This window comes from Thamnophis elegans, chromosome 2 (genome assembly GCF_009769535.1).
Source record: "Thamnophis elegans isolate rThaEle1 chromosome 2, rThaEle1.pri, whole genome shotgun sequence".
Classification (NCBI taxonomy): Eukaryota; Metazoa; Chordata; class Lepidosauria; order Squamata; family Colubridae; genus Thamnophis; species Thamnophis elegans.
Genome location: NC_045542.1, coordinates 45518369 through 45545018, shown reverse-complemented (window position 1 = coordinate 45545018; position 26650 = coordinate 45518369). Strand labels below are relative to the sequence as shown.

Below are 26650 nucleotides of genomic sequence, written 5' to 3'. Positions count from 1 at the left end.
AGATTGTTCTCCCAAAGCACCAGGGAGTGCTCCAACAAGCCAAGCTGTTCCAGCAGCTATTAGAAGCTAAGGGAGGAATGGGGCGGGGGGGGGGGGGGGAATCCATTTCACGCAGAGCTCCGGCTTCTTCTCTGCATAGCCAACAAGCTGGCGGGGTGGGGGAAGAGGAGGAGAAGGCAGAGCGAGACAGGAATGACAAAGTAAGTGCATCCAAAACGCCTATTACAGGTGTAACCTTTGAAGCTCGCACGACCTCCCTACGCTTCCCCCCCCCCCAAATCCCTTCCCTGTAACACAGATGTCAGAACGGTGGGCTTTTGCACACGATGGCCTTAAGTGGAACAGACTGACAGTGCACACCAGACACCAAGACGCAGCCACATCTCATCAGAGGCCCAAAATGGTAAATCCGAATGGATATGTATGTATGTATGTATGTATGTATGTATGTATGTATGCATGCATGCATGCATGCATGCAGGCATGCAGACAGATAGAGATAGAGATAGATAGAGATAGATAGATGATAGATAGATAGATAGATAGATAGATAGATAGATAGATAGATAGATAGATAGATAGATAGATAGATAGATAGATAGATAGATAGATAGATAGATAGGGCAACGGTGAATCACAGGGACCAAACAGTTTTCATTTCTGGACTAGCTGGGAAGAACGTAGAGAAACGGCGAATCAGACTTTTGATATGGAAAAACCACTGAGGAATGGAACAGGAAGAAGGCTCCGAGCAACGATTTTAAAGCAGGGAGATGCAAAATATTTTGTTTAAAAAACCATAATCCACCCAGGGAGACCCTCGGGGGGGGGGGGGAGTGAGTGGTATCTTTCAAAAGGGAAAAAGAAATTGAATCTTAATTAGATTTTTTTTTCAAATGGATAATTGCCTTCATGTGCTTTCAAAGGCAGCTTAGCAACCTCTTAACATCCGCATGCCCTGTAATAGCAGTCTTGCTCTGGAAGGGGGTTTCTATACCTTCGCCAGCAGTGGCTGACAGTAAACACCTATCGATACGGATGGCGGGGGAGGGGAGGAGTAACGGGCACTTGGGAGTCGTTAATAAAAGCATGATTCAAAATTTCCTGGTCAATATGTGTTCACATATAAGGGCAGCATTCATAATCTCCATAATCTCCAAACCCAGGGGGTAGAGTTTAATGAAAGTCTGTACAATTCGGGGCTCTATATCCTCAAAGGCCGCTGTTCTAAACAAAAAAAACACAAGCATCCTAGCATCTGCTGATGGGCATGGGGTGTATGGTAAAGGCAGAAATCTGAAATGCTCAGTGTAGTGATGAAGACGGCCTTAACAAGCCAAGCACGAATTAAAAGTTGCTGGTGGTTCGGGGGAGGGGGGAGGGGGACTGGGACAAATTCAGAAACAAGCTGGGAAAAGGGTTCCTCTGCACGCTGCCTGAAGAGGAAAGCCATGTGTTTCCGCAAGAGGCTCGTGCAAGAAATGAGAAACAGATGTGGGCTGAAAGAGGGGGTATTGGTGACAGCCAAGTAACCCAGAAGCCCCATCCGTGGTTTGAATGACAGAATGCAGCTCCCTGGGAAGCAGGTTCTTTTTGCAAAATTATTCCCAACAGAGAGAGGGAAGATGGTGCATTGAGCACAGAAGCACCCCCTAAAAGATAACCTTATAAGGCAGTAATGGGCTTAACTTTTTGTCGTTGCATGCCAAAAGCGTGTGCCTGCACCCATAATACAATGCGTACACGAACACCCCCCTCCCCTGCGCATACATGCGTGACATCCCCCATGCTCCCCCACCTTGCACATGCACAATCCCTGGTGCGACTCTGCAGTTCTCTGAACTATTCTGGACTCCCCTTGTATATCTCATGATCTTCAAGTTTCACCAATGATCCCTTAAACGTTATCTTCTGTGGCTGTCAGATTGCCTCAGTAATAGCACAGAGGGACACATGTTTGGCTATTTCCCACCTGTTACAGCACTTCATTTTGCTAAGCCCTGGCATCACCAGGAATCGCTCTACTTAAATAGAATTCCAGAAAAGCTAGAAAAAGAGGGGGTAATGCAATAGTACTCCTATTCCGTTTCACTGGTTCTTTTTCCTAGACTAGCATTGGGAAGATTAGCATTTATAGATCTACAGTTGATTTGCAGTAGATTGGGAAAGGTTCCCAATACTCAAACAACTAAAAATAGGAACAGTTCAAAAATATTTTCCACTTAAAATTACACAACTGAAAGAGAATGTTTGGGAGAGAAAACCAGGAGAGGAAAGAATATGTAAGTATATAAGTATAAGTATATGGAATAATATGGAAAAGGGAAATATGGGAAATATCCTTTTCCGTTCGTAATCTGTCTCTCTGTTCCTCTGTAATCCTTAGGAAATTTTGTTTTTTTTAACAAGAAAGAAAATAAATGTGCATTTATTTTTCTCAAGAGATGTCACTCCCTTTATACTAGCTGGAATAATCATGATGGAATGCTCTTTATATGGCTGCTTTGTCCATTAATGCAGAGTCTCCTTTTTATAATTTCAGTATCATGAAAGAATGTTTGGGGGAAAACCAGGAGAGAAAACAACTTTGAGGCTTGGTTTTTTTCTAGAACACAAACTGCATGTGCTCAAAGGCATCCCATTTCTTAATTTGTAGCCTATGTCTAACCACATGAGCATTTTTCACCAAGCTCTGATTCGCCCTGCTAATCTAGACAACAACTGAATGAATTTATCTGTCAGTCTGAATTATCAATTAAATAATACAAAATCTACATTGACTCACGTGAGCTCCTATGTTTTCCTTGGCCTGATAAACACGTATGCATGGCATTAGTAATGCGAGAGAGATTCAAAATCCCCCCCCCCCCAAGTTTTATTGGACTGTTTGTTTTCAGAACTGACAAGTGTTTGTTTTAACGGTTAGCTGGGGATGGCCCAGAAATATGGCTGATAAACAAGCTTTTGGGACTAAAAGGCACATCAGTGTATAAAAGTGGCAGCAGAAGAGTTACGTAGCTCCTTCATCAAACTACGATTGGCTGTTTTCCAAGACAGCCAGGTTTCTTAATCCCCAAAAATGTATAAAAAGTTCAGATCTGAGGCCATACCATAAATAGGGTCTGATATAGAACCGTGATAGCAAACCTGTGGCACGTGTGCCATAGGTGGCATGCAGAGCCTTCTCTGCAGGCATGCCAGCTGTTGCCCCAGCCCAGCTCCACTGCGCATGTGTGCGTGCATGTCTCCTTCCAGCCAGCTGGTCTTTGGGTCTCTGCCGCGCATGCACCGGGGGCAGGATGCATGCGAGGTCACGTGTGTGCAGCACATGCATGGGGGCACTTGCATTGCTTTTGGGGGGCTCCGTTTTGCGCCCCGTTTTGGCTTCCAGGTTGGTGCACGAAGCCTTCCAGGCCCAAAACAGGGAGCGGGGGTGAGGTGTATGCGTGTGTGTGTGTCATGCACACGTTGCATTATGGGTGCAGGTGGGCACGCACATTGTTGTGCGCGCATGCATGTGTTTTCGGCATGCAACGACAAAAAGGTTAGCCATCACTGGTCTGGAATAACTATTATTTGCACACTTGCACTTTATTGACAATGTCCATTTTATATTCTTTTATCAACCTGAAAACATCAAACTTTCAGGTGTATAAGCCAAATACTGATTTGGATACATTATTTGCCACTTTTGACCAAAATATTGAAAATCACTACGCATATATTTGTGGAGGGGTTTATACATTTGTTTATTTAAATAAAGCTAAACCTTTACATTTTTTTACAATAAATGTATTAAAGTTTACAAAAACAGAGATAAAAGCCTAACGCAAAGTAAGAAAAATATAAAAAGGAAAAGAAAAAGAAAAAAAAGGTCTTCTGGGAACAGCAATGACAGACTGATCACTACCCTGCTGTTTGCAGAGCCCAAAAACATGGTGGAAATAGAAGCCAAAGAATAGATCAGCTCCTTGGAATTCCTCTTCAGATTAAGGAGAGGACAAGGATGACTTATGGGTCATCCTTGTCCTCTCCCTGCAAAATTGCAAGCTCCAGCAGGTTTGAGAACTCTGGATACATGAAAGGAGGGAGGGAGGAATCATCCTCTCTAAGCTATGGTATGTAGAACCATAGAGGCACCAAAGAGACATACAGTTTGCCTAATTCCTCTTTGCTACTTTAGGAAACTGCTTAATATTAACTTCTTTCAAGTTAAGAACCTTCTGAAGGGCAAGGTTTACACCATTGTGAGGAAAATCTACTTCTACCATGGATGAACAAAACTCCAATGTAAGTTTATGGTTTATAAAGAAAAGCTTTGCTCTTTTTTTTGGAAAACAGGGACTAGAAAGTGGATTTTAGAAAACTAAGAGGCCCAATGGAATTGAAAGAATATTCCTGTGGGCTTTTAAAAAAACTATTAAAGAATATATGAAGATTTTGAAATTCATATGTAAGCAATGTGGGAAAGTTTGTTGATTGGAAAATAAACAGATGATAAGTGGGGAAATAAACAGATGATAAGGCTGACTACAGGGAACCAGAGAGAACAAACAATTTCATTTAAAGGAGAAGAGACCCATTAATACAATGCAGCAACACTATTTTACTATTAAAAGAAATTAAGACTGGTTGGAAACGATGTACTCAAAAATTACTTTTTTTATATAACACTGCAAAGGATACAGACAAACACCAGATTTCATTGGATAAAACAAACTGATTTGAATGTGGATTTGGAGTTTTAAAAATGTTGGGTTACAAAAACTATATGGAAAAAGTTGCTGTGAATCTGAAAATAGCTTTAAAAATGTCAAGAGTAGAAAAATAATGTGGAAAATGATACTAAAGTAGATTCATAGATGAAACCGGTTGATTTCTTAAAAATTAAAGGGGACATACAAATAATAATTAAAAGAGTGATTTGGAAAGCCTTCTTAGCTAGGATTTACAAAAATAAGGAGTGAAACCAAGGACATTATTCCTGAGAGAGACAAAGAGAAAATGATAAGAAGTCAACTTATGGACATTTGACATGTCAGGATTAAAGCTTTTATAAAGTAAACAGGTGGTCTATGAAATGAATCTATATCCTCAGAGTTGAAATATGTATGTTTTGGTTTCTGCTAACTACGTGTTTCCCTGATAATAAGACAGGGACTTATTTTCTTTTGACCCCCGAAATAAGCACTTGGCCTTGTTTTTGGGGAGGTATTATTACTTTTGAGATAAAGGAGACTGCGAGCATGGTCACCTCATGGCTGCTGCTGTGTTGCAATATTTTTGGGGAGGGCTTATTTGAGCGCATGCGCTCAAAAGCCCAATTGGGCTTATTATCCGGGGAGGTCTTATTTTCAGGGAAACAGGGTACTAATGGGATTTCTTTTTGACCAGAATTGTATGGAACAGTTTTAAGAATCTGTTTACAAGCTGGGCGAGAATTCTTTTGCTTTATTTCTTTAAAAAAGTGATGAGTTTGGGCTACAAATAGATTTTTTAAAATTAAGATTAAAATGCAGTATATGTGTTAATATTTCTGGTAGCTCTTAGTAGACTTTTGCTGATTAGGACTGAGTGATAGGCTTTTATAATTTGATTATTGATGAGGGATGAGAAAAAGATATTTTTAAAAAATGAAATATAAGAGAAGCCGTCAAGTCAATGTAGTTTGTACTTGTCTGGAGGGAGGAGGGGAGTCATCTTTTATATACCTTATTTATTTTAAAATATACTTATTGCATTGTTATATAACAGGCAAGATCAAGGTTCAGTTACTATAACTACACATTTGCTCTTGGGTTTTCAAAAACAGAAAAAGAAAGATTACTGGCATATTCCAACAGATATTTAACCATTTAAAGGTTGGAGATGATATAATACATATTGACTCCTGTACTAAAAATCTGCCTCTAAGAAAAAGAATGTCCTAGCTTGTTAACTTTAAAAACAATCATGTGGAAAAGAAGAGATTATCGCCATTACATTATCTTTCCTAAAATTATGATTTCTACTGTTTCAGCACTGTGATCCTATGAATGGATTGGAGTGCAACTATATTTAATGGAATTTATGCAGCATTTTGCAGAACATGTCACATACCTGAAATTTTAGCCGAGTCCTGTTCCTTATTTATTTCTCTAGGCACGTTGTCTGGTTCCACGGCTTCCACTTTTGCCGGAGTCTCTTGAGTTGCTGATAAAGTTGTGTAGGTGCTGATAATTAACACTCCCAAACCAATCCATAGTATGATCTGTGCAACAAAAGTTCAGAATCTTGAATGCAGAGATAGACAATTCCTAGCCCCTAGGCCCCACACAACCCACAAACCTCTTTTGGGAGCCTCAGACCCTTCCCTGACTATTATCGCCAAATAGTGTTACTATATATGGGTTGTTTTTTTTAACATTTTGAAGAGGCAACAATTCTCCACTTTGTTGAATAGTAAATATTATATAGTTAAAACCTATGTGTTAACATTCTTCCAAACATTCTGCGTCATTACCCTACTAAACATGGCCCACAGTCTATCAATTCTTTGATGCCAAATACAAAGGAAAGCAGAATGCAAAATTGGGAAAGGAGAGAGGAAACAAAGGGGCTTTGAGATATGTTAGAGGCTTGTTTATGGGGAACAACTGGCATCTATTGTATATGGTTCTTATCTCTCGACTTCTTCAGTCTTTCAGCTCTTGACAACATGCATTGTTCCTCTTTTATCTCTCAGTCTTCTTCCTTATATTTTCTTTGATCTTCCTTCCTTACTCTCATTTCTTTCCCTCAAAATTATTTTCTCCTATCCCCAACTGGTTTTTATTCTACTTTTTATTTCCTTCCTTCTTTTCATTTCTTAAAGTTCTATTACTTCTATCAGCAATGTTCCTCCTATCTCCCTTATCATTTACTGTAACCTACGTAATTCAGCCAGCAGCTGCTGGAGACCGTTTTTCTCCCCATCCTGCAACATCTTTGTGATATTAAGGCAACCCAATCGATTGTATCACAGTTAGAGGATTCATCAATGCCAGCCAAAAACACCTAGTGCATTATAGCACATATCGCATCTAAATTAAATTATGCTTTAAGCTCAACATGCTAACTGCATAATCCAGTAAAAAATAAATAGGGTAAGTGCTTTAATATCAACAGGGTCGAAACTCAGTGAGATTGGACTAATACTGAAAGAACTTAAAAAGCTAGCCCTGGATTGTACTGAGCTGCATTGTAAGGAATATACCGTATTTTTCAGACTATAAGATGCACCGGTGTATAAGACGCCCCAAGATTTCCAAGAGGTAAGTGTTCTGACCCCCCTCCGGCCTGTGAGTAACGCAGACACAGGCTTGGCTATTTGCCACTCTTTAATCACAGGAATTACAACTCCATTGGCTGAAAGCCCAGACAACACTCTCATGCAAGAAGGGTTGCCAGCAACCCAAACCAAACAGAACGGAAATACAAAACAGACCAGACAAGAGTTCCTCAAGACTGTTACGAACGGTTGTGTCCTGCAAAAGGACCTCTCCCAATTTCTCACTTATATACTCTCTTGGGAGGGGCCAAGCCACAACCACCTGGCTTGATTATCTCTTATGAATCTGCCTCCGCAGCTGCTGCTTCCGTTTCTCCGCCCTCCTTTGCCTGGCATCAGGAACAAATTGCCTTGAGTCCTCCCCACTGCTCCATGCCTCCGGCGCCTCCTGATGGCCAACCAGCCTCTCTGGTCCCTGCTCTGAGTCTGAACCCTGCCCAGAGTCCTCCACATTTTCCATAGCAGACTCATAGGGTTCCTCGCTATCCGAGTCCATCAGCAGCTCAAACGGATCCTGCTGGGCCAACAACAGGTAAGTAAAAAAAAAAGGTTTTGTCCTCCCTGGCCCCTAGGAGCACTCTGCAGGCTTCAGCAGGACTGGGGGAAGGAAAAAGCACTCCCGTTTTTGCAAAAAATGGGCAGAAAACAGGCCAGTTTTAGCAAAAACAGAGATGTTTTTGCCTTCCCCCAGCCCTGCTGAAGCCTGCAGGGTGCTGCTGGGGACTGGGGGGAAAGCAAAAACGCCTCAATTTTTGCAAAAAATGGCCCATTTGTTGCCTGTTTTTCGCAAAAATAGAATGCAAGGACAGGGCTTTGGGAGGCCAAAAAATGGGTGTATTTGGTGTATAAGACGTACCAACATTTCCATGCTCTTTTAGGGGGGGGGGGGAAGGTGCATCATACTCCAAAAAGTACAGAATATTGTATGATACTAAAACAACTATGAAAACATGCTTTGGACTCTAAGCAAGCACAACATCTATATATTATTTATTAAAGTATAACCATCTTTTCCAGGCTTCTACTACTGTAATAAGTCAATTAATACAGGTTAATATAATTGGTAGTGGAAGCTTTTTCAGCCTCTCACATGCTTTAATGAGCAACATTTATACAAAATCCAAAGCACATTTGTATCATATATGAAGCATGTGGAATTTTAAAACCCGGTGTTATCCATTTCTCAGTAATGAAGGAAAACATTTGCAGAACTGTCTTTTTGCCATTTGTTGCTGCCAGCTATTTATTAAACAAAATCATTTAATATGCTATAAAGGTTTTGCAAACTTTGTGATTCTCATTTGAGTCTAGGACTCATACACATCAGGACAGATATAGCAACATCTGGTTAGATTTTTAAGAAAATGGAAATTCTACCCAAAAGAGAAGACTGAAAAGGAATCCATTCTTCTTTAGTGACAAAGAAACAATATGAGATGCAAACAAAGATTTTAAAGAAACATATTTATAACAATAAGGCCAACATTGCATACATATAGAGACACAGTCCCTGGTTTATGAAGACAACCTTTAGATATGAATGGAGCTAGATAGATAGGAATGAAAATCGAATTAAAAAATGGAGGAAGGAGACCATTGAGCAAGGAATAACATTAAAGGAGGATATGGCTGAAGGACCTGATCTCCCTTATACTACTTGGAGGACCCTGAATAATTTGAGAGTTGGAATGCCTAACTATAAAACCAATGTGCTCAAGTGGAGGCTCTTAGAAGATGACAACATGCTGTGTGAATATGGAGACACACAAAATTCGGCCCATCTGCTGATATGTCGGCTACTACCAAAAACAGGTACCGATAATGACTTATTTTTGGCCAATAACACAGGCAAGAAGATGGCTTCATTCTGGCGGTTTAAAGTTTGATTTAGACACAGAAGATTTAGACCTCTAAGCAAAGTCATATTCTGGCACCCTTTATGATTATGCAGTATTTAATCCTCAAGCGGGTGTGCTACTGCACCAAGTGGGCCATTTCCACTTCTCCAAATATAACTTTGATAAGTTGACAGTCGTGCAACTTGTTCACTCAGTATCTTCCTATTAGGCCATTGTTTTGCTTTGATAATATTTTCAGTTTCCTGAGGTCCATAGCTGTACAATAATAATTTCTTTTTCATGACTTGAACGTCTTGGTTAGTATGCTTGTTCACGATCACTCAACTGACTTTGTGGGTGTTTTTTTAAGCGTGTTTTTTAAAAGCGTGGAAAGAAAAAGCAACGAGGAAAGATCATCAGATTTTTACATTCGTACTGTATACTTCAGAAGCGTTTTTAGTTTTGGCACCTCCTAAAATTTAGTGCTCTAGGTGACTGTCTCAGTTGCTTAGTCTTAGAAGCAGCTCTAATTATAGCATTTCAATTCCATTTTTGACATATTGCCATCATTTGTACAGATTTCTAATATGTTCCTTCTAGCATTCCCTCACTTCAGTTCCATCCCACATCATGTCATCGTTTTTATTTTTAATTTCACTTACTCTGCTACAGGCTCCTTGTTTGGCTCTTTTCATCTACTTCTAAGACAATATTTGAATTTCCGTCAAAACTGCTCTGCATGCTCTCCACTTCTTTTAGCCTTAATTGTATCTTTCTCTTTAACAAGATTCTTTGCAACTATCTTTCTCTCTGTGGACATTAGATATACCCTTTATCATTCTCTCTCAATGCATTTTTCTCATATACAGCCTTTTTCACTTCATCACTCCACAAAGCGTGTTTTAAAATTTTTCAATACCATAACTCCACATATTCTAGCTTGTAACATGACTCTTTTCATACTGTTCCAAGCAGCTTACTCGTCTTCTTTCTTTATCATTGTTTTTCATTAATTATATTCAAAGATTAATTTATTGTGTAATCTTTTTCATACAGGACTTGTACTTTCTTTCTAATCGTTTTAACTTTCCCCTGATTTCTTTTACTTTTTTCATTCTCTCGCCCATCCTAAACAAACCAGTAATGAATCTGGATGTATATTTATTATTTTGCCGTGTGTATTTATGAACAGACTCACCACATATTTGAAGCAGAGATTTTTCTAAGCAAAAACTCATTAAACAATTATCATTCTCTTTCATTCTTGGGTATCAGAATGGCTCGATAACTTTTAAAAAAAATATCCTCTTGTCTCGTTCCCACCCATCCATTCATGTCACCTAATTTTTTTCTCCAAATTGAATCCATTCAGAATAATGCACATTTTTGCCCAAACACGTTTTTGTTCTTTCCATTATCAATAGTCAATGAAGTGTAACATGTAACTTTCACCACCCTGTTGATTCCTATTTCCATATGTAACCATGATAACCTACATGACATTGAGTCATACTTTCTAGTATGCTTTTCAGCCCATTTCACCCTTTCATTCATAATGAAACCCATCCCTTCACTCCCCTGCATTTATTCATCAATTACCCACACAAAATCAGACAATCTTCATTCAGATCTATTACACATCCTGCCCTTTACTCTGGGTTTCTTTCCGTTTCTTAACATTTCAATCATCAGTTTAGATTCTTTATCATTCACTCCTTTTGTATTACAAACTGCAATCTTCCATATGCTACGGCCATCACTAAATAGGTCCACAGATATCAGGTTTTCACAGGACACATATGAAAACTGCAAATTAGATTACAGTCATCATGTATCAGTTTTGGTATATTTTTACTACAATGCCACAATCACAACCAATGTCCCTATGTACCATAAGATTGATGACACCGATCAATGAAAAAGTATTCATAAGTATAAGATATTTATGGGACCACTAAATAAATATTGGATGACAAAATATGTATATATCTATTAAAGACATGTCTATTGATAAGTGACTATTTTAGGCAGGAAACCAGAAAAATTGAGGCTAATAGAGGTAAAGAGGCGAAGCTCTAGATCTTATTAACAAATTGGAAATAAAACAAGCTTGTCAGATCCAGACAACATACATCAAACAGAACTTTTAAAAATTCAAATGTGCAGCAATTAATCTGACACTCAAAAATGTACAAATGTTCATATAATCCTATAAATTAAAAAGGGGACCAATGTAAGAGTTTTATAAAATTAGGGTCCAGGTAAATCCAATAAATTACAGTTTAAAATCTGTTCTAACTAATTTGATGGAAAATATCATCAAATACAATATGAACAAATATTGTATTGAAGGCGCATTTTGCCAGCAAAACAGTACCACAGTTAGGTGGCACATGGAGCCCTCTCTGCGGGAACACGAGCCATTGCCCAGCTCAGCTCCACCGGGCATGTGCGCTTGCCTCCCGCCAGCCAGCTGTTTGGGTCTCTGACACACATGTGGGAGACATGCAGGCATGATGGGGGGTAGGGGGCACATGTGTGGGGGCAGGGGGAGGGAGGACTGCTAGCCCCAAAATGGGTTGTGCGTGCATGAGTGGGGGGTGGGGGAGTACGAAGGGTCATGTGTGCATGCATGGGGTGTGTGGTGCACAGGGGGTTGTTGCACACCCATTGCACTATGGTTGTTGACACATGTGCATGCTCTTGGTACATGAGGACAAGAAGGTTAGCCATCTTGAAGAATTACACTTCTTGAAAAAATAAGTTATTTGATATGTTTTCTTGTGGTTCATAACTACTTAGTTAACATAAAACTGAGTAGGACAGAAGAATATTTCTTGCAATGGGTTTAGGGGAAAACTGAGCTATCCTAAAAGATCTTATCCAGACCAAACCTTTTTAAATGATCTGGAATTAAGGATGAGGAGTGAGGCATCTTTATTTGCAAATTATTTGGGATGCTTTAAAACAAGGGCTGGTGAAAAGCCCCTCAAAAGACATCTCCAAGTTGGAGATACAGTTTTACAAAAAGCAAGTATGGTTCACATCACACAGGCACTGATTAGGTCTGAAAGAGATGATTGACAAGGAAAGAAGATAGGGAGGTTATTTTTTTGCTTTCCAAAGGAGAGGCTTTTATGTCGCGTTGCTGTCCTATGGAATTAATTCACTGAGCAGTTTCATGTAGATGTTAAAGAGGAGAGATGATAGGCTCAAGCCCTGAGGCACCCCGCATTGCAGGGATCGACAATTCCTTCTGCCCCAACACCAACTGAACCCGGCCATGGAGAAAGGAGGATAATGACTGCAAAATAGTGCCTCCCATTCCCAACCTGTTGAGGTGGTTCAGAAGAATTTGATGGTATCAAAAACCATTAAGAGATTCAGGAGAGCCAGGATAGTTGCATCATCCCCGCTGTAATCCTCCAAAGGTCATCAGCAAACGCAACCAATGCCGTCTCAGTGATAAACCCTGGTCTGAATGCACACTGAAAAGAGTCCAGGTAATCCACTTCATTTAGAGTTGGGATTGCATGCCAACCACCCTCTCAATAACCTTCCCCAAAACTGGAAGATTGGAGACTTGACAAGAGTTATCTAATCCAGCTGGGTCTAAGGATAGCCTCTTGAGAAGGGAGGGGCACCACCACCTATTTTAAGTCAGGTACTACCACTGCTTTCCGTAAACACGGATTAATCATCACTTGCCATATCCCGGCAGACCTTACCCAACCAGGAGGGGCATGAGTCCACAATAAAGGAGGCCAAACTTACAGCCACAATTTAATTTAAAAGAATTTAGCTATAGCTCCTATTTCAACTAAGAGGAAGAATCAAGCTGGTTTCTTAATTTCAGGGAAGGAAAGGCAAACGAGGGGAAGGAAGATAGCACAGTCCACTTTGGACTCCATCCCACCTGGCCAATTTGCACATCTCATGTGGCTTGTGAAAAGCCTGAAAAACCTCTAATCGCACCATCAAACAACAGGAAGTTTCCAGTAGTCATGTTTACTGAGGGCTTGAAAACAAGGGAACAATATTTGCAAAACAGATTGCAAAATTAAGCTACAGAAATACAATGAGTTTGATGCTTCTTAGATGTTAGAATCCAAGCATCCTGGTTATTATTACACAGCTTTACTGCTTGCGGTGAACACACCTACAGAGAGAGAGAACACTTTGATTTAAGCTATCCTTTGAAGTTTCTGTAATTTATGAGATGTGGGTTGGGCTGATGAACTAAGCAGCTACACAATCATAACTGATAAACAATATGGGCATCAAGAATTTTAGCCTCGCTTGAACAGCAGAGCTGCCAAGCTCCAAATGAAAAAATGTACTGAAGGAGAGAGAAAGACAAGGCTTATTGGCTTACAGTGAAGGAGATTTAATTAAATTCTGATGCATTATTTTTACATAGTTAATCACTGTATTTGTCACTGCAAGGGTTTGACATGGAACCTGGTCTGCAGGTGCAGGGAAAACCGAGAAAGCATGTTTTTTTTTTAAAGAAACTGCCAATAATGCTAGCCAGAACAAAGTAGTCAGTGGGATGGAGAAAGAGGGGTCAATTAAGGCATAATGAATTTTCTATATTTTATCCTCTCCCTCTTCAAAGAGTTATTAGATCAAGCAGGGTAATGGTATTCCAATCAAAAAACGTCATTTTGGGATTTGGGGAAAACAAGTTATTTGCAAGAGGTGCTAAGAAGCAGAACTGATGATCAGCACAAGACAATGGCAGCAGTCAAGATCCTTCTCTACTATATCTGTCTCTGAACAATCATCTTTTTCACTTACTCGTGAAAAGTAGCCCATAAAGATTTGTTGCCTTCCTTCATGGATCCAAGTAGAATCTTGACAGGAGAAATCTACTTTTGATGACTGCTGCTACTGCTTCACATTCATTGTGTGGGTCATGTGTATTTTTTTTAACATTTGTGTAGCAACTGTCTGATTTTATAAAGCATCCAGAGATCATTAATTAATTACTATTATCTATTTTTTAGATTTGTATTCATTTTTTCTCTAGAGGCTCAAGGCAATGTTCTCCTTCTGCCTTGTACTCACAACAGTAATCTTGGGAAGTAGTTTGGTTGAAGAAAGGACAGGATCAAAAATTTCTAGAAATCAGTGTGCACATAAACTATATCTCCCCACTCCTAGTCCAAGATCTTAACTACCAACCAATCTTATCTGAGGTACAGTTTGCAGAGAACAATACATTATTTTATGTTTTCCATTTCACTCATGGGTTCTCATTACAAACTAAACCCACATACTGTCTGATATTCTGCGGTGGTGCAATGGCGCAGTGGTTAGAATGCAATACTGCAAGCTACTTCTGCTGCCTGCAATTTGGCAGTTCAAATCTTACTAGACTCAAAGTTGACTCAGCCTTCCATCCTTCAGAGGTTGGTAAAATGAGGACTGAGATTGTTGTGGGTAATATGCTGATTCTGTAAACCGTGTAGAGAGGGATGTAAAGCACTGTAAAGTGGTATATAAATCTAAGTGCTATTGCTATTCACTATCTAAATATTCACAATCAAGTGTTTTGTGCTGCTTTCTAAAGAGAAAACACTGTCAATTTATAGTATTACAAGCAACTGTAACAAAGAAAACATTGCTAGACTTGTAAGAAACTGCATAAACTAGGGAAGAACAGCACAAAGTCACAAAAAGTGTTACAGAGGCCAGCCTAGTACAAAACCAGCTGGCAATCACTTCTAGACATGTCACATAAATTTTTTCAACAAGCAATTTCGCACAGATTTTGTATGAAGAAAGATCTGGGGGGCATTACACGAGGGAGAGCGTATTTTGCATTTTAAAATTAGCTGGTCTATATCCAAGGGTTAAGTGAAAGCCACTCTTAAGACAGGAATTAGCAACATTTGCTTATGAAAAACAATTCTCAGACCTAAACATACAGAATGAAAAGTTCAAGCCTTTGGACTACCACACAGGACTGAAAGTGAAGAAGAGGGGGGACAGCAAATTGAACTGAATGTGTGAACAAATAATTTGGCCATTTTATAAAACATGATTGATATTGGAAAAAATCAACCAATCTCACCATAAGAGAGATGTGTAAGAACCACTAATATTTTGACAGATTCCCTATATCTACAATGTCTGTCCTCAGCCTTCATCTTGACTATTTAAAGCTGGTTCCAAATTCTATACTCTCTAAATGGGGTATAAATGAAAACAGAATCTAAGCCACCTGGTAACAAAAAAAATATTGCTTCTGTATAATTTCTGTGGGTTTGGGGGAAAGAGACAAAGAGATGTTTCTTATTATGCGGTTATTTTTTAAAAACAAAATTCAGACTTTATTGAGATTTTTGAATTTTTTTTTTTTAAAAAACTTAAGCAACAAAAAATAATATGAAGAGAAAAAGAGAGTATTTGCATTTGGCTCCCTAGACACCAAAATGCCTTAAGGAAAAGCAATACTATACTATTTTTTTCCCTTAGGAAATAAAAAGTTTGTACTTCTTTACACAAATGGTAAACCAGGATGAGCTGGATAGTTTTCAATATTTGAGATAATATCTGCCAGAGACCTGGAATTCTTTATGCTTGGTGAGTAAAGGAGGCTTTTACAGTTCATACAGTAATTCCATTTGCAAGATCACTAAGATGTGCCAATTTAGGATAATGGGATAAAAACTACAAAAACATGGATTTGAGTCACATTTTGAGTCAAATTGGAGTATTTTGGGATTAATTCCACAGATTTAACCAGACCCCCAATGACTAGAGCCAAATCCGGGGTTACCTGGCAGCTTTCTAAATGAACATCTTTTTAGAAATAGTGATTTTATTAAAGAATACAACTGTAATGTAACATATAATACAAACTAAAATATAAAAGAATAAAAAGAAAAAAATAGAAGGTGCAGAAGAAAAAATAGAATGAAAAATAGAAAAAAGATTTAAAAATACAATAAAGAAAAAGAAAAGAAACATATAGTGACTTTCCTATTTACTGAAGTATAAACAATTTTAGTATCTTATTATCTTCTCTTAAAATTCAATAAATGATCTCTTCTCATATCCCATCTCTCTAAATAAATTAATGAAGCCTCTTCATTCCAGTCCTGATGTCAATAAAAGTCAGTTAAGATAAAACATGTATATTTTAACTGTGATCAATTAAACCAACTTTATATTCCTTTCTTTTCTTCTAAGTACAAGTAGTCCTTGACTTACAACTGTTGATTTAGTGATGGTTAATCAAAGTTACAAAGGCACTGAAAAAAGTGACTTATGACGGTTTTTCACACACAACTATTGTAGCATCCCAATGGCAACTGAGTCATATTTATGATGGTTACAGTATCCCGGGATCATGTGATCACCTTTTGCAACCTTCTGACAAACAAAGTCAATGGGGAAGCCAGATTCACTTAAGAACCATGTTACCAACTTAACAACTGTAGTGATTCACTTAACAACTGTGGCAAGAAAGATCGTAAAATTGGGCAAAATTCATTTATCTCCTCTAGCAACAGAAATTTTGGGCTCAATTGTGGTCATAACTCAAGGACTACTTGTATCTGACTCTTTAACCCCTTCAAACAATGTCCTATATCAAACATCAAATGATATTTTTTCATTTATTCTTTGTCCCTTTTCACAAAATTCTTAAAAATTTTAATGTCTGTTTTATAAATCCAAATAGGAAAATTATCCAGACGTTTTTTTAGTTTGTTATTTGTACATCCTTTTTAATTATTAAGATATCAACTGGTTTCTTTTGCTTATCATGTTATATCTGCGGGTCAATTTTTTAGTCTGTCATTTAAAAATCCACTGTCAAATCAGTCTTGATTTTGTCAGATATAACTTGTTCCATAACATCTTTTAAACACAGTCTATTTATAGAGGCAGACACAAATAAAATTAACTTCTGGGTTCATTGTTCAATAATATCTTTCAATATGTCCAATGTTAAAATATTTTCATTCAATTCATTCTCTTTTAATTATAATCTTTATCAGTCATTTTAATTTCCTCGAGTGTCAATTTTTTAAAAAAAAATTCTTATGTTCTCTTTAAAAAAAAACACATTCAAAACAAAGGGATTTTCCCAGGGGAAGGTGTTTTTATAAATAATTCCAAAATTTTACTTCAAATTTATCTGCATCTTTACTCTATTTATGACATTCTAAAACAAAACTTTTAAGCTTATTTTTGCTTTAAAAAATTCTGAAACAAAAAGCTACAGTACTTAAAAATGTAATTAAAATGTATTTCATTAAGGACTGAAGAAAATTCACCAACTGTTAAACACGTTGATCCTAATACTGTATTAGGATCCTTAAGTTCCTAAAAGCTGAAAAACAATTATTAACAAGAAATTTCTGGAAATGATTTAAAAAGGAACTTTGCAAACTTGGTATCCTTTTGAAAGCACAACTATGTTTTGAGCAAGATGGTAGATCCCTCATCTTCAATCAGGGGTCTTCAAAAAGGGGACCAATTCACAGCCCCTCAGACTGTTGGGGGGGGGGCAGGCCAACTGGGTGGGCATGGCTAGGTCTTGTGAGTATGTGGGCATGGACCATCTTAACAGTCCACTGAACAATGCACACTTTAATTTGTTTTGCTCCTGAGGGTGTTTTATTTGCTTTTGTTTACTTGTTGATCTTTTGGTTGTGTTTTCTATTTACTAGATCATTTTTTCAGTTGTTTAGGAGTCTAGTGGTCCACTTCAGGAAACTCAGTTTTGCAGCAATTCTTCTCAGCCCCAAGGAGCTTGAGAAATCTCTCTCTGCCTCTCTTTCTCCCCACCCTTCTCCCTCCCTCTTTCTTTCCCTCTCTCTCTCTTTCTCTCTCCATCTCCCTCTTCCTTTCTCTCTCCCTCTTTCTCTTCCCCCTCTCTTTCTTTATCTCTCGCCCTCTTTCTTTTCTCTCTCTCTCTCTCTTCTTGAGGCGGGGAAGTGAAAAATGGGTATTTCTGCCTGCTTTGTGGCCTCCTGGGGTGTCTGTTCACCCCATTTTCACCCCCCCACCTCCAGAAGCATTCTGTAGGCCAAAAACAGGCAAAACTGGCTCATTTCATGGTCAAAAATGGGCTATTTTCACCCATTTTTGGCTTCCTAGGGTGTCTGTGAGCTTTGTTTTTCACACACACCCCACCTCCAGAAGCATTCCACAGGCCAAAAAACAGGCAAAAATGGCTCATTTCTTGGTCAAAAATGGGCCATTTTCACCCGTTTGTTGGCCTACTGGGGCATTTGTGCGCCCAGTTTTTCACCTCCCCCGCCTCCAGAACATCTCTGCAGGCCAAAATTGTTGGCCTTACCTTTCCGTTTCAGCCTGTGGGCCTCCCGAAGGTAAGTCCTACACTCGGCCGAAGGGTGGGTGGGGCAATGTGGGCAGGGCAGCATCATGGTCCTGAGCGAGCCGAATTAATGGCTTTGGTGGGCCACATGCGGTCCGCGAGCCACAGTTTGAGGACCCATGCTCTAATTCCACCAGAGACCACTGTCTTGCTGTCACCTCACAAGGAGCAGCTATCTGCAGCACCTGTGGGCGATCTGAAGTCGTCTCCTTGTTCAGAGGGGAATTATAAAGAGCTGGTCTACTTGCTGGCTTGTATCATTTTGTTTTAGTCATTGAATCCACTGTCTTCATTATTTCTTCCCCGGAAGTCAAAGGTTTGATTATATTTCTATTTCCTGTGCTTAAGCCTATTTTCTCCACACTTGTGCCTTAAGAATCTGTAGCAATACCAGCAGCACTGAAATCGTTTTATTCTTCTGTTTTCTCTATCACCTTGCATAGTTTCAAACCAGTGTTCCAAATCTATTTATTACGCCTACACAACAGCAAACAGAAGTGCCAGAATTTCTATCGCTACGAATGTGTTCACGTGATATCACAATTTACAGCTGTGTTTCATAGTGATGGAAATTCTGGTCCCAATTACTGTGATTAACTGAGCCGTACCCCTATAAGACTGGGCTTCACGGGCAGAATATTGTCAATTCGAAACCCAGCAGAACTTTTAAAAATATCATTTTTCTTTCCTTGAGTTACTTACTTTTCCTCTGGGCCTTTGTTTTATTACTATTTTAGTAAATACAGTTGGGCACTATTTTATTAATTCTCTAGTTACTTGAAGTAGAAACATTTCATCCGCAGCTCCCAGGAGGAAAAGCTGGAAAAATACAAGAAAGGATTTTTTTTACTTTAAACTTGGTTGCATGCTTCGTGATATGTGTGCTTTGATGCTTTAACTGTATATATAAATTCAAGTTCGTATACATACTACAAACATACACATATGTATATGTGCGTTTGCATGCAAAAGGGGGAGGGGAGAAAAGAAAAAAATATTGACAATTGTTTTTCCTGGCATGGAAAGTAAAGAGGGCACACAACAGCAGGGGAATTGTCTAATGGCCATAGCAGCTTGTAGTCTGGACTGATTTTTTTTTAATAAGGCTGCCAAAGCATCTCAGTTCAGACAAGAATTTCCTTATGCTACCTGAGAATAAAACAGCATCAGCACAGGATAGGAGCAGATATGTTCTTAGATGAGCAGATCTATTATAAATTCTATTGTAACCGGCTTTATATTAATCACTACAATCAACTCTACTTTCCGAGGCTAACATAACCTTACATGTTCTACATGTTCCAGAGCTCCTTGGAGGGAAAGCAAAGTACAGATTTAATCCAAAGCAAATTTAAAATATTGTTTTAATTGCTTGTTCGTACATGCGTTTGCAAGTAAGAATAGCTCTAGGAGCATGCTACCTTTCCAAATTAATTTTGTTTTAATTGCTGTATTCTGATTGTTTTGCTTTATGATACTGTTTTATCTAACCTTGTTTAAATTAAAGATTGCTTTTATTGCTTGTTCAGTATACCATTCTGGTTCTGGTTTGGAAAGATAGATGAGAATTATAAAAATAAAATAAGACAAAAGAATACAATATGGGGCATGAGGAGTTACAGATCTGCCCAGATTGCTATTATGGATTAATTAGGCTATTCCCTTTTAAAACACAGGAATCCGAATCTTGCTCTAATGGATCTAGAATCATTTTTGTACTGGCAGGGGATCTGCATAGGTCTCAAGTCAGAGGACCTTTCCATTACGCACTCCTTAAAGCTTTTAACCTGAGTGCCACACATAAACCCTGAGAGTTCTCCAATTATGCAAACTATGCACACTATCACAGAGTGATCATACTTCCTTATTTTAAAAGAAATTTCAAAAACTGAAAATGAATTAGGCTGCTAGACTGTTGAGTTTAAGCTTTTAATTATATCAGGAATTAAAGCTAGGCATCTGGGATTTTATACTTTGGGAGAGTGGGCTTCCTGGTTAATAAAACCGATACACTGGAGATGCCAAATAAAATTAGCTTTCCTATTTGGACTGGAGTTTAAATTGCATTTTCTACCTAAAGTACAAAGAAGGAAAAACAAGCAAATGCACACCTCTACAGGATGCAAGCTTTATTAGGAACCATTTGAAGAGGCATTATGAATAGGCAGAAGGGAATTGCATATTAACAGCTAGAATTTTACTTTATATTTTTTGTGTTTGTCATCCCCATCACAGATGAGGTAAGTTACTTCTCTGTTTGAAAAGCAGAAGGAACAACTGCAGCAAAACAAAAACCAGAACTCTGGAAGCATATGCCATTCTCCTCCATGCATATATATGTTGTCCTCTGTGAAAAATCAATTTGATTTGGCTTGTTCCATGTATCAATCCCATTAATTGCAAAGCCAACATGTGCAAATCAATAAAGTCCCAATGCTTAGCTTTATTTCAATGTACTTACAGCTGGAAATCCAGTGATCAAGATTTCCACCTTTTGCTTTTCAGAATGCCTTTGCTATTTTCTTGGCCTTGGTCAGAAATCTAAGTAAGTCTATTTAACATGACTAGAGCTTTCCAAGCAAGAGATTCAACTTAAAATAGGAACATTAACCTAACATTAACCTACTTCATATGCTTTTGAACTTTGCCATGAAACTGCCATTTTTCCCTCTCCATTTCTTCACTCTTAATTTCTTTTCCCTCCCTCTTAATATTTAATTTACTTTCTGAATCAATTTCAATCTTCTTTGCATAGCTTTATTTCCCTCTGTGTTTTGTCTTGCTTAGGACCTTGTACTGCCCACGATCCTTGTGCCGTTTAATAGCCGTTCAACCAATGGCAAGCAGAATCCTGAGATCAAAACAGCCCATTCAATAATCATCAAAGGCCCTGCTAACTGATCAGAAACTCTTCTGACAAATCAAACAATTACTACGCCGACAAGCATAGAGACGTATTACCATCACAAAACTCCTTTGCATATTATTTATCTGTAAAGGACACCGCTACTATGATCTTTTAGAACTGTTTTCAAGCTATTTTCAAGTAAGGTTTAATAATCTCCCTCTCCAAAGTATTTTTTTTTTTGGAAAAAGTATAGTATTTTTTAAAACTTCCTTTTCCATTGAGAAGTGACACTCCATTAAATGCAAGGGAGACGACAAGGCATCTGTATGCAGTAAGCAAGAGGGATTTCATTTGAATTTTTTATTTTAAAAAACTATGTTTTTTAAGCTTCACAGGCCAGCAAAAGCATTTAAGTAGAAAAAAAGAAAAGAAAAATTAACTTTGTCTATACCTGTCACCGACGCATTATAGAGGAGAAATTGTCACAAAATCATAATGAACTAAAGGAGATGATTTTCTAGACATGTAGTACTTGACTTACAGCCATTCGTTTAGTGACCATTCAAAGTTACAACACTGAAAAAAAATGACTTATGACCTTTTTTCACATTTACAACCATTGCAGCATCCCCATGGTCACGTAATCAAAATTCGGAACTGGGCAACTGGCTCATATTTATGACGGTTGCAGTGTCCCAGAGTCATATGATCAACTTTTGGGAGCTTCTGATAAGCAAAGTCAACGGGGAAGCCAGGTTTACCTATCAACCATGTTACTCAGTTAACAACTGCAGTGATTCACTTAACAACCGGGTTACAAAATTGGTAAAATGGCTTTTTATTAGCAATAAAAACTTTGGGCTCAATTGTGGTCGTAAGTTGAGGACTACCTGTATGCCAGGCATTTGGGCTGGGGAAGGTAGGCTGTCTCCTTGAAGTTTTGGAATAGATCAGCAGTCCTGAATGTGTGCTGGTGCAAAGCATGAAAAGGAAAGAAAATGGAAGAAAAAGACTTTGAAGATTAAGGAATTAGAAACCAACTGAAAGATAGTTAAAAAAAAAAATCTCAATAGTGGCTGACCTCAAAAAGCATTTTGAGAACCACATTTTGTACAAGTGATATTGAAGCAACTGTTCCAGTTTTAGGCTTGGAAGCAGACGCACTCCTCCCTATGCAGGATGGGCCCTAACCAATATCCCGGTCTGAATATTTTTCAGACCTGATTGAGTTGTTTCGTCCAGACTGTCACCCATACTTTGCCCATATAGAGCCAAGAATATGCAACCTTTATGGGTGCTGGCCTCTTCTAAACGCAAAACCCACTGCTAAGAAAACGTTAAACAGGCAAGAATCCCTGCAGCCACATGAATAAACACCCACACACATGAGAAACAAGCATCTATTTTCTTTGAAGGGAAAAGTGAATCTAGCTTGAAACAAAAATGATCGTCTTCCACAATGAACTAAGGCAACATATGCCAAAAGGGGGGGGATAAAGTGCATGGAAGCCTCACAGGTATGCAGGTGACAGATGCGCAGGTGTGGTCAGCTGCACAGAGATTTGTACATAATGCAACTAGAACAACAACTATGAAGTATTCCAGAAGGTTCACAAGTTCACCTATGGAACAGAAATGAATGAGGCAGATTTTCCATTCCAGGTTCAACACTGAAACACAATTAGACTTAACAATGAGTAGACTTAATAAACACAATGAGTAGACTTAACCATTGAGTCTAAAATTTCTGTTGCTAAGCAAGACAATTTTAAAACTGAGTTTTACCCCATTTTATGACCATTCTTGCCACAGTTGTTACATGAATCACTGCAGTTGTTAAGTAGATCATTCATTCATTAAGTGAATCTGACTTTCCCCAATGACTTTGCTTGTCGGAAACTAAGTAAAGTAATTGGGGGAAGCCAGATGATGATCACTTGACCCCAGGACAATACAACTGTCATAAATACATGCCAATTGCCAAGCATCAAAAATTTGATGACATGACCAATGGGATGCTGCAGAGTCATAAATGTGGCATGTGGTGTGTGTTTGTGGGTGTGTGTATTTCAGTGCCACTGTAACTTTAAATGGTCACTAAATGAATGGTTTTAAATTGAGGACTACTTGTAATCTGTCAGGATAGACTCTGCAAAAAATATCTACTGTATTTTTCAGAGTATAAGACATACCTTCCCCCCCTCCAAAAAGGGTGAAAATCTGGGTGCGTCTTATACACTGAATATAGTGTTTTTGGCGTCGCGAAACCCTGGCCCATGCAGCCTGTTTTTGGCAAAAATTGACGTGCAGAGTTTGGGAGGCCTGCAAAGTGCTCCTGGGGGCTAGGGAGGGCAAAAACAAGCTCGTTCAGTAAAATGGGCCCATTTTTCGCACAAAACGAGGTGTGCAAAGGGTTTGGGAGGCCTGTAGAGTTCTCCCAGGGGCTGGAGAGGGCAAAAACAAGTGAAAACAGGCCCCTTTTCCATTAAAATGGGGGTGTTTTTGCCCTCCCAAGCCTCCAGGGGCGCTCTGCAGGCCTTCCAAACTCTCTGCATGCCCCTTTTGTGCAACAAACAAGTTTGTTTTTGCAAAAAAAAAAGGCCATTTTCCGCTCATTTTTGCCTTCCCCAGCCCCAGGAGCACTCTACAGGCCTTTTAAGACCTCTGCACACCCAGTGTTTGCAAAAAACGGGCCCGTTTTTGTGAAAAATTGACTCATTTTTTGCCTCCCCCCGATCGCGTTTTTGCCCTCCCCGGCCCCCAGAAGCACTTTGCAGGCCTCCCAATCTGTCTGCATGCCCCGTTTTTCACAAAAAACGGGGCATGCAAAGGGTTTGGGAGGCCTGCAGAGTGCTCCTAGGGGCCAAGGAGGGCAAAAACATTTTTTTTTTAATTAACCTCTTCAAAATCTTGGTGCGTCTTATAGTCCGAAATATACAGTATGTCAACTTCAAGAATATGAGGAATTCTTGAGGAATCTCTTCAAAGATAAAAAATGTAGCAAATCATTTTTCCATCCTTAAAGGCAGAATGACAGCTGGGCCAAACTTCTTCACACCCATGAGAACCGAATCGGTTCAGAGAATCCACAGAAGAAACTCCAGGTTCTGACAGAAAACTGTCTTGAGAACTATAATAAATATATTTAAAAAGGTAAACTCCACCAGTTGTTGCTGACTCTAAGGGGCAGTGCTCATCTCCGTTTCAAGGCTATTGAGCCAGCGTTATCCGAGGACATTTCTGCAGTCATGTGGCCAGCATGACATCATAGAGCGCTGTTACACTCCTGGGCGGTGACTCAGTGGTTAAGGCTTGTTGCCTGGAAATCCGACACCCCAAGTTTGAGATCTGAGAGCTACACAGTAGGCTGAGCTCCCATCCTTGCCCCAGTTCCTGCCAATCTAGCCGTTCGAAAGAATGCACATGCAAGTAGGTAGATAAATAGGTACCACTTTGGTAAGAAGGTAACACTCAATATATAAAAGCGGTAAAAAAAGAGAAACTTGATTCTGGTAATTATTTGGAAAAGGCTTGGATAAAAGCTGCAATATAACATGTATTAACCCTCTTGGAACATTATGACTCAGAAATGGTACCAACTGTGAAGTCAAGAGTGAAAAACAGATCCAATTAGAATGTTTTAGTCTAGATTTCTAAGACTCATCTTAATTCCATAAATATTCCAAGTGGGACCAGCTGCAAAATTATGTGTCATAAATCAGGGTTCCCCAATCTATGGGCCTAGTAGGCGATAGCCTATTCGCAACTGGGCTATGTGAATGGCCAGCTGGCGCGCATGCATGCTCAGCTCCACTTGTACAAGCGTTGAGGGCACTCGTGGAGCCACTCACGTGAGTGCCTGCCACTCCACTTGTGTGAGCAACAGGTGCATGCGCCTGCCCCTCCCACAAAACCATCCACTCTTTCCTCCCCCCCCCCCCCCCCGGCTCCGGACCACCAACTTGGAAAGATTGGTGAACTCTATGATAGAAATGTAGAAATTAGTAAAATAAACCTCAACGGAAGTTGCAAATACACATTTAGAAGAATATTTGGATTAAGGAAACAGAAGATATAAGTGTAGTGAAACTTTAATTTAGTTTTAGCTTAGTTTAATTTAATAACTTAGAGGCTGCCTCATCAAAACCTTAAGAAAGCTAAAGTTGGAATGTTTTGGACATGTGATGCGACACCCAAAAAAATACGGCATACTTCACTTAATCCTACAAGGAAAGATTGAAGGCAAACAAGGTCCAGGCAGAAGAAGAACATCACGGCTTCAAAATCTAAAGGACTGGTTTAGACAAAACTCAGCAGCACCTTTTCGTGCAGCTGTTGATAAAAATAGGATCGCCAACATCCGATGATGGATATGGCACAAGAAGAAGAAGAAGAGGCTGCCTGCTTATAAAAACTCTGGATTGGTTAGAACTTTAAAAAGAAAAAAATACAATGGCAGCCACAAACAGAATTGTCCAGACAACAAAGTTGCCAAGTTTGAAGGCGTCTGACCTAATGTGACAAGATATTGTGCTTCTTGGCAGAATTTCCAATTCTGATGATCTGTGTACACCTATAAAGGTAATCCTCGACTTACAACAGTTCGTTCAGGACCGTTCAAAGTTACAGCAGCACTTTTAAAAAATGACTTATGAGCATTTTTCACACTTATAACTGTTACAACATCCCCATGGTCATGTCATCAAAATTCTTGTCAATGGACTCATATTTATAATGAGTGCAGTGTCCTGTGTGATCGCCATTTGCAACCTTCTGACAAGCAAAGTCAATGGGGAAGTCAGATCCATGTAACAACCATGTTACTAACTTAACAATTGCAGTGATTCATTTAACAACTATGGCAAGAAAGGCGATAAAACCCACTTAACAAATGTATTGCTTAAAATTATGGGCTCAATTGTGGTCGTATGTCAAGGATTACCTGTACTGGATAAATTGCTCAGTGTAGGAGATGTAGCCCCAAATGCATGTTGCTAAGTGAGACATTTATTTAGTTTTGCCTCCTTTTACGACTTTTCTTGCCACAGCTGTTAAGTGAATCAGTGCAGTTGCTAAGTTAGTAACATGGTTGTTAAGTGAATCTGGACTCCTCATTGACTTTGCTTGTCAGAAGGTGGCAAAGGGGGGATCACATGACCCAGAGACACTGTAACCGTCCTGAATATGAACCAGTCGCCAAGCATCTGAATTTTGATCACCTGACCATAGGGATGCTACAACAGCCGTAAGTGTGAAAAATGGTAATAAGTCACCTTTTTCAGTGCTGTTGTAACTTT

The 26650-nt window shown here is 39.1% G+C and overlaps 1 protein-coding gene across 1 annotated transcript in view; it reads right to left on the bottom strand.

Annotated features, from left to right (window-relative positions):
* Positions 1-26650, bottom strand: part of SLC38A10 (solute carrier family 38 member 10) — a 94900-nt gene that overhangs the window by 19399 nt on the left and 48851 nt on the right. Inside the window, exon 11 of the mRNA XM_032209236.1 lies at positions 6100-6250. Coding sequence (XP_032065127.1) covers positions 6100-6250 — 151 coding nt within the window. The remainder of the gene's footprint in view (positions 1-6099; positions 6251-26650) is intronic.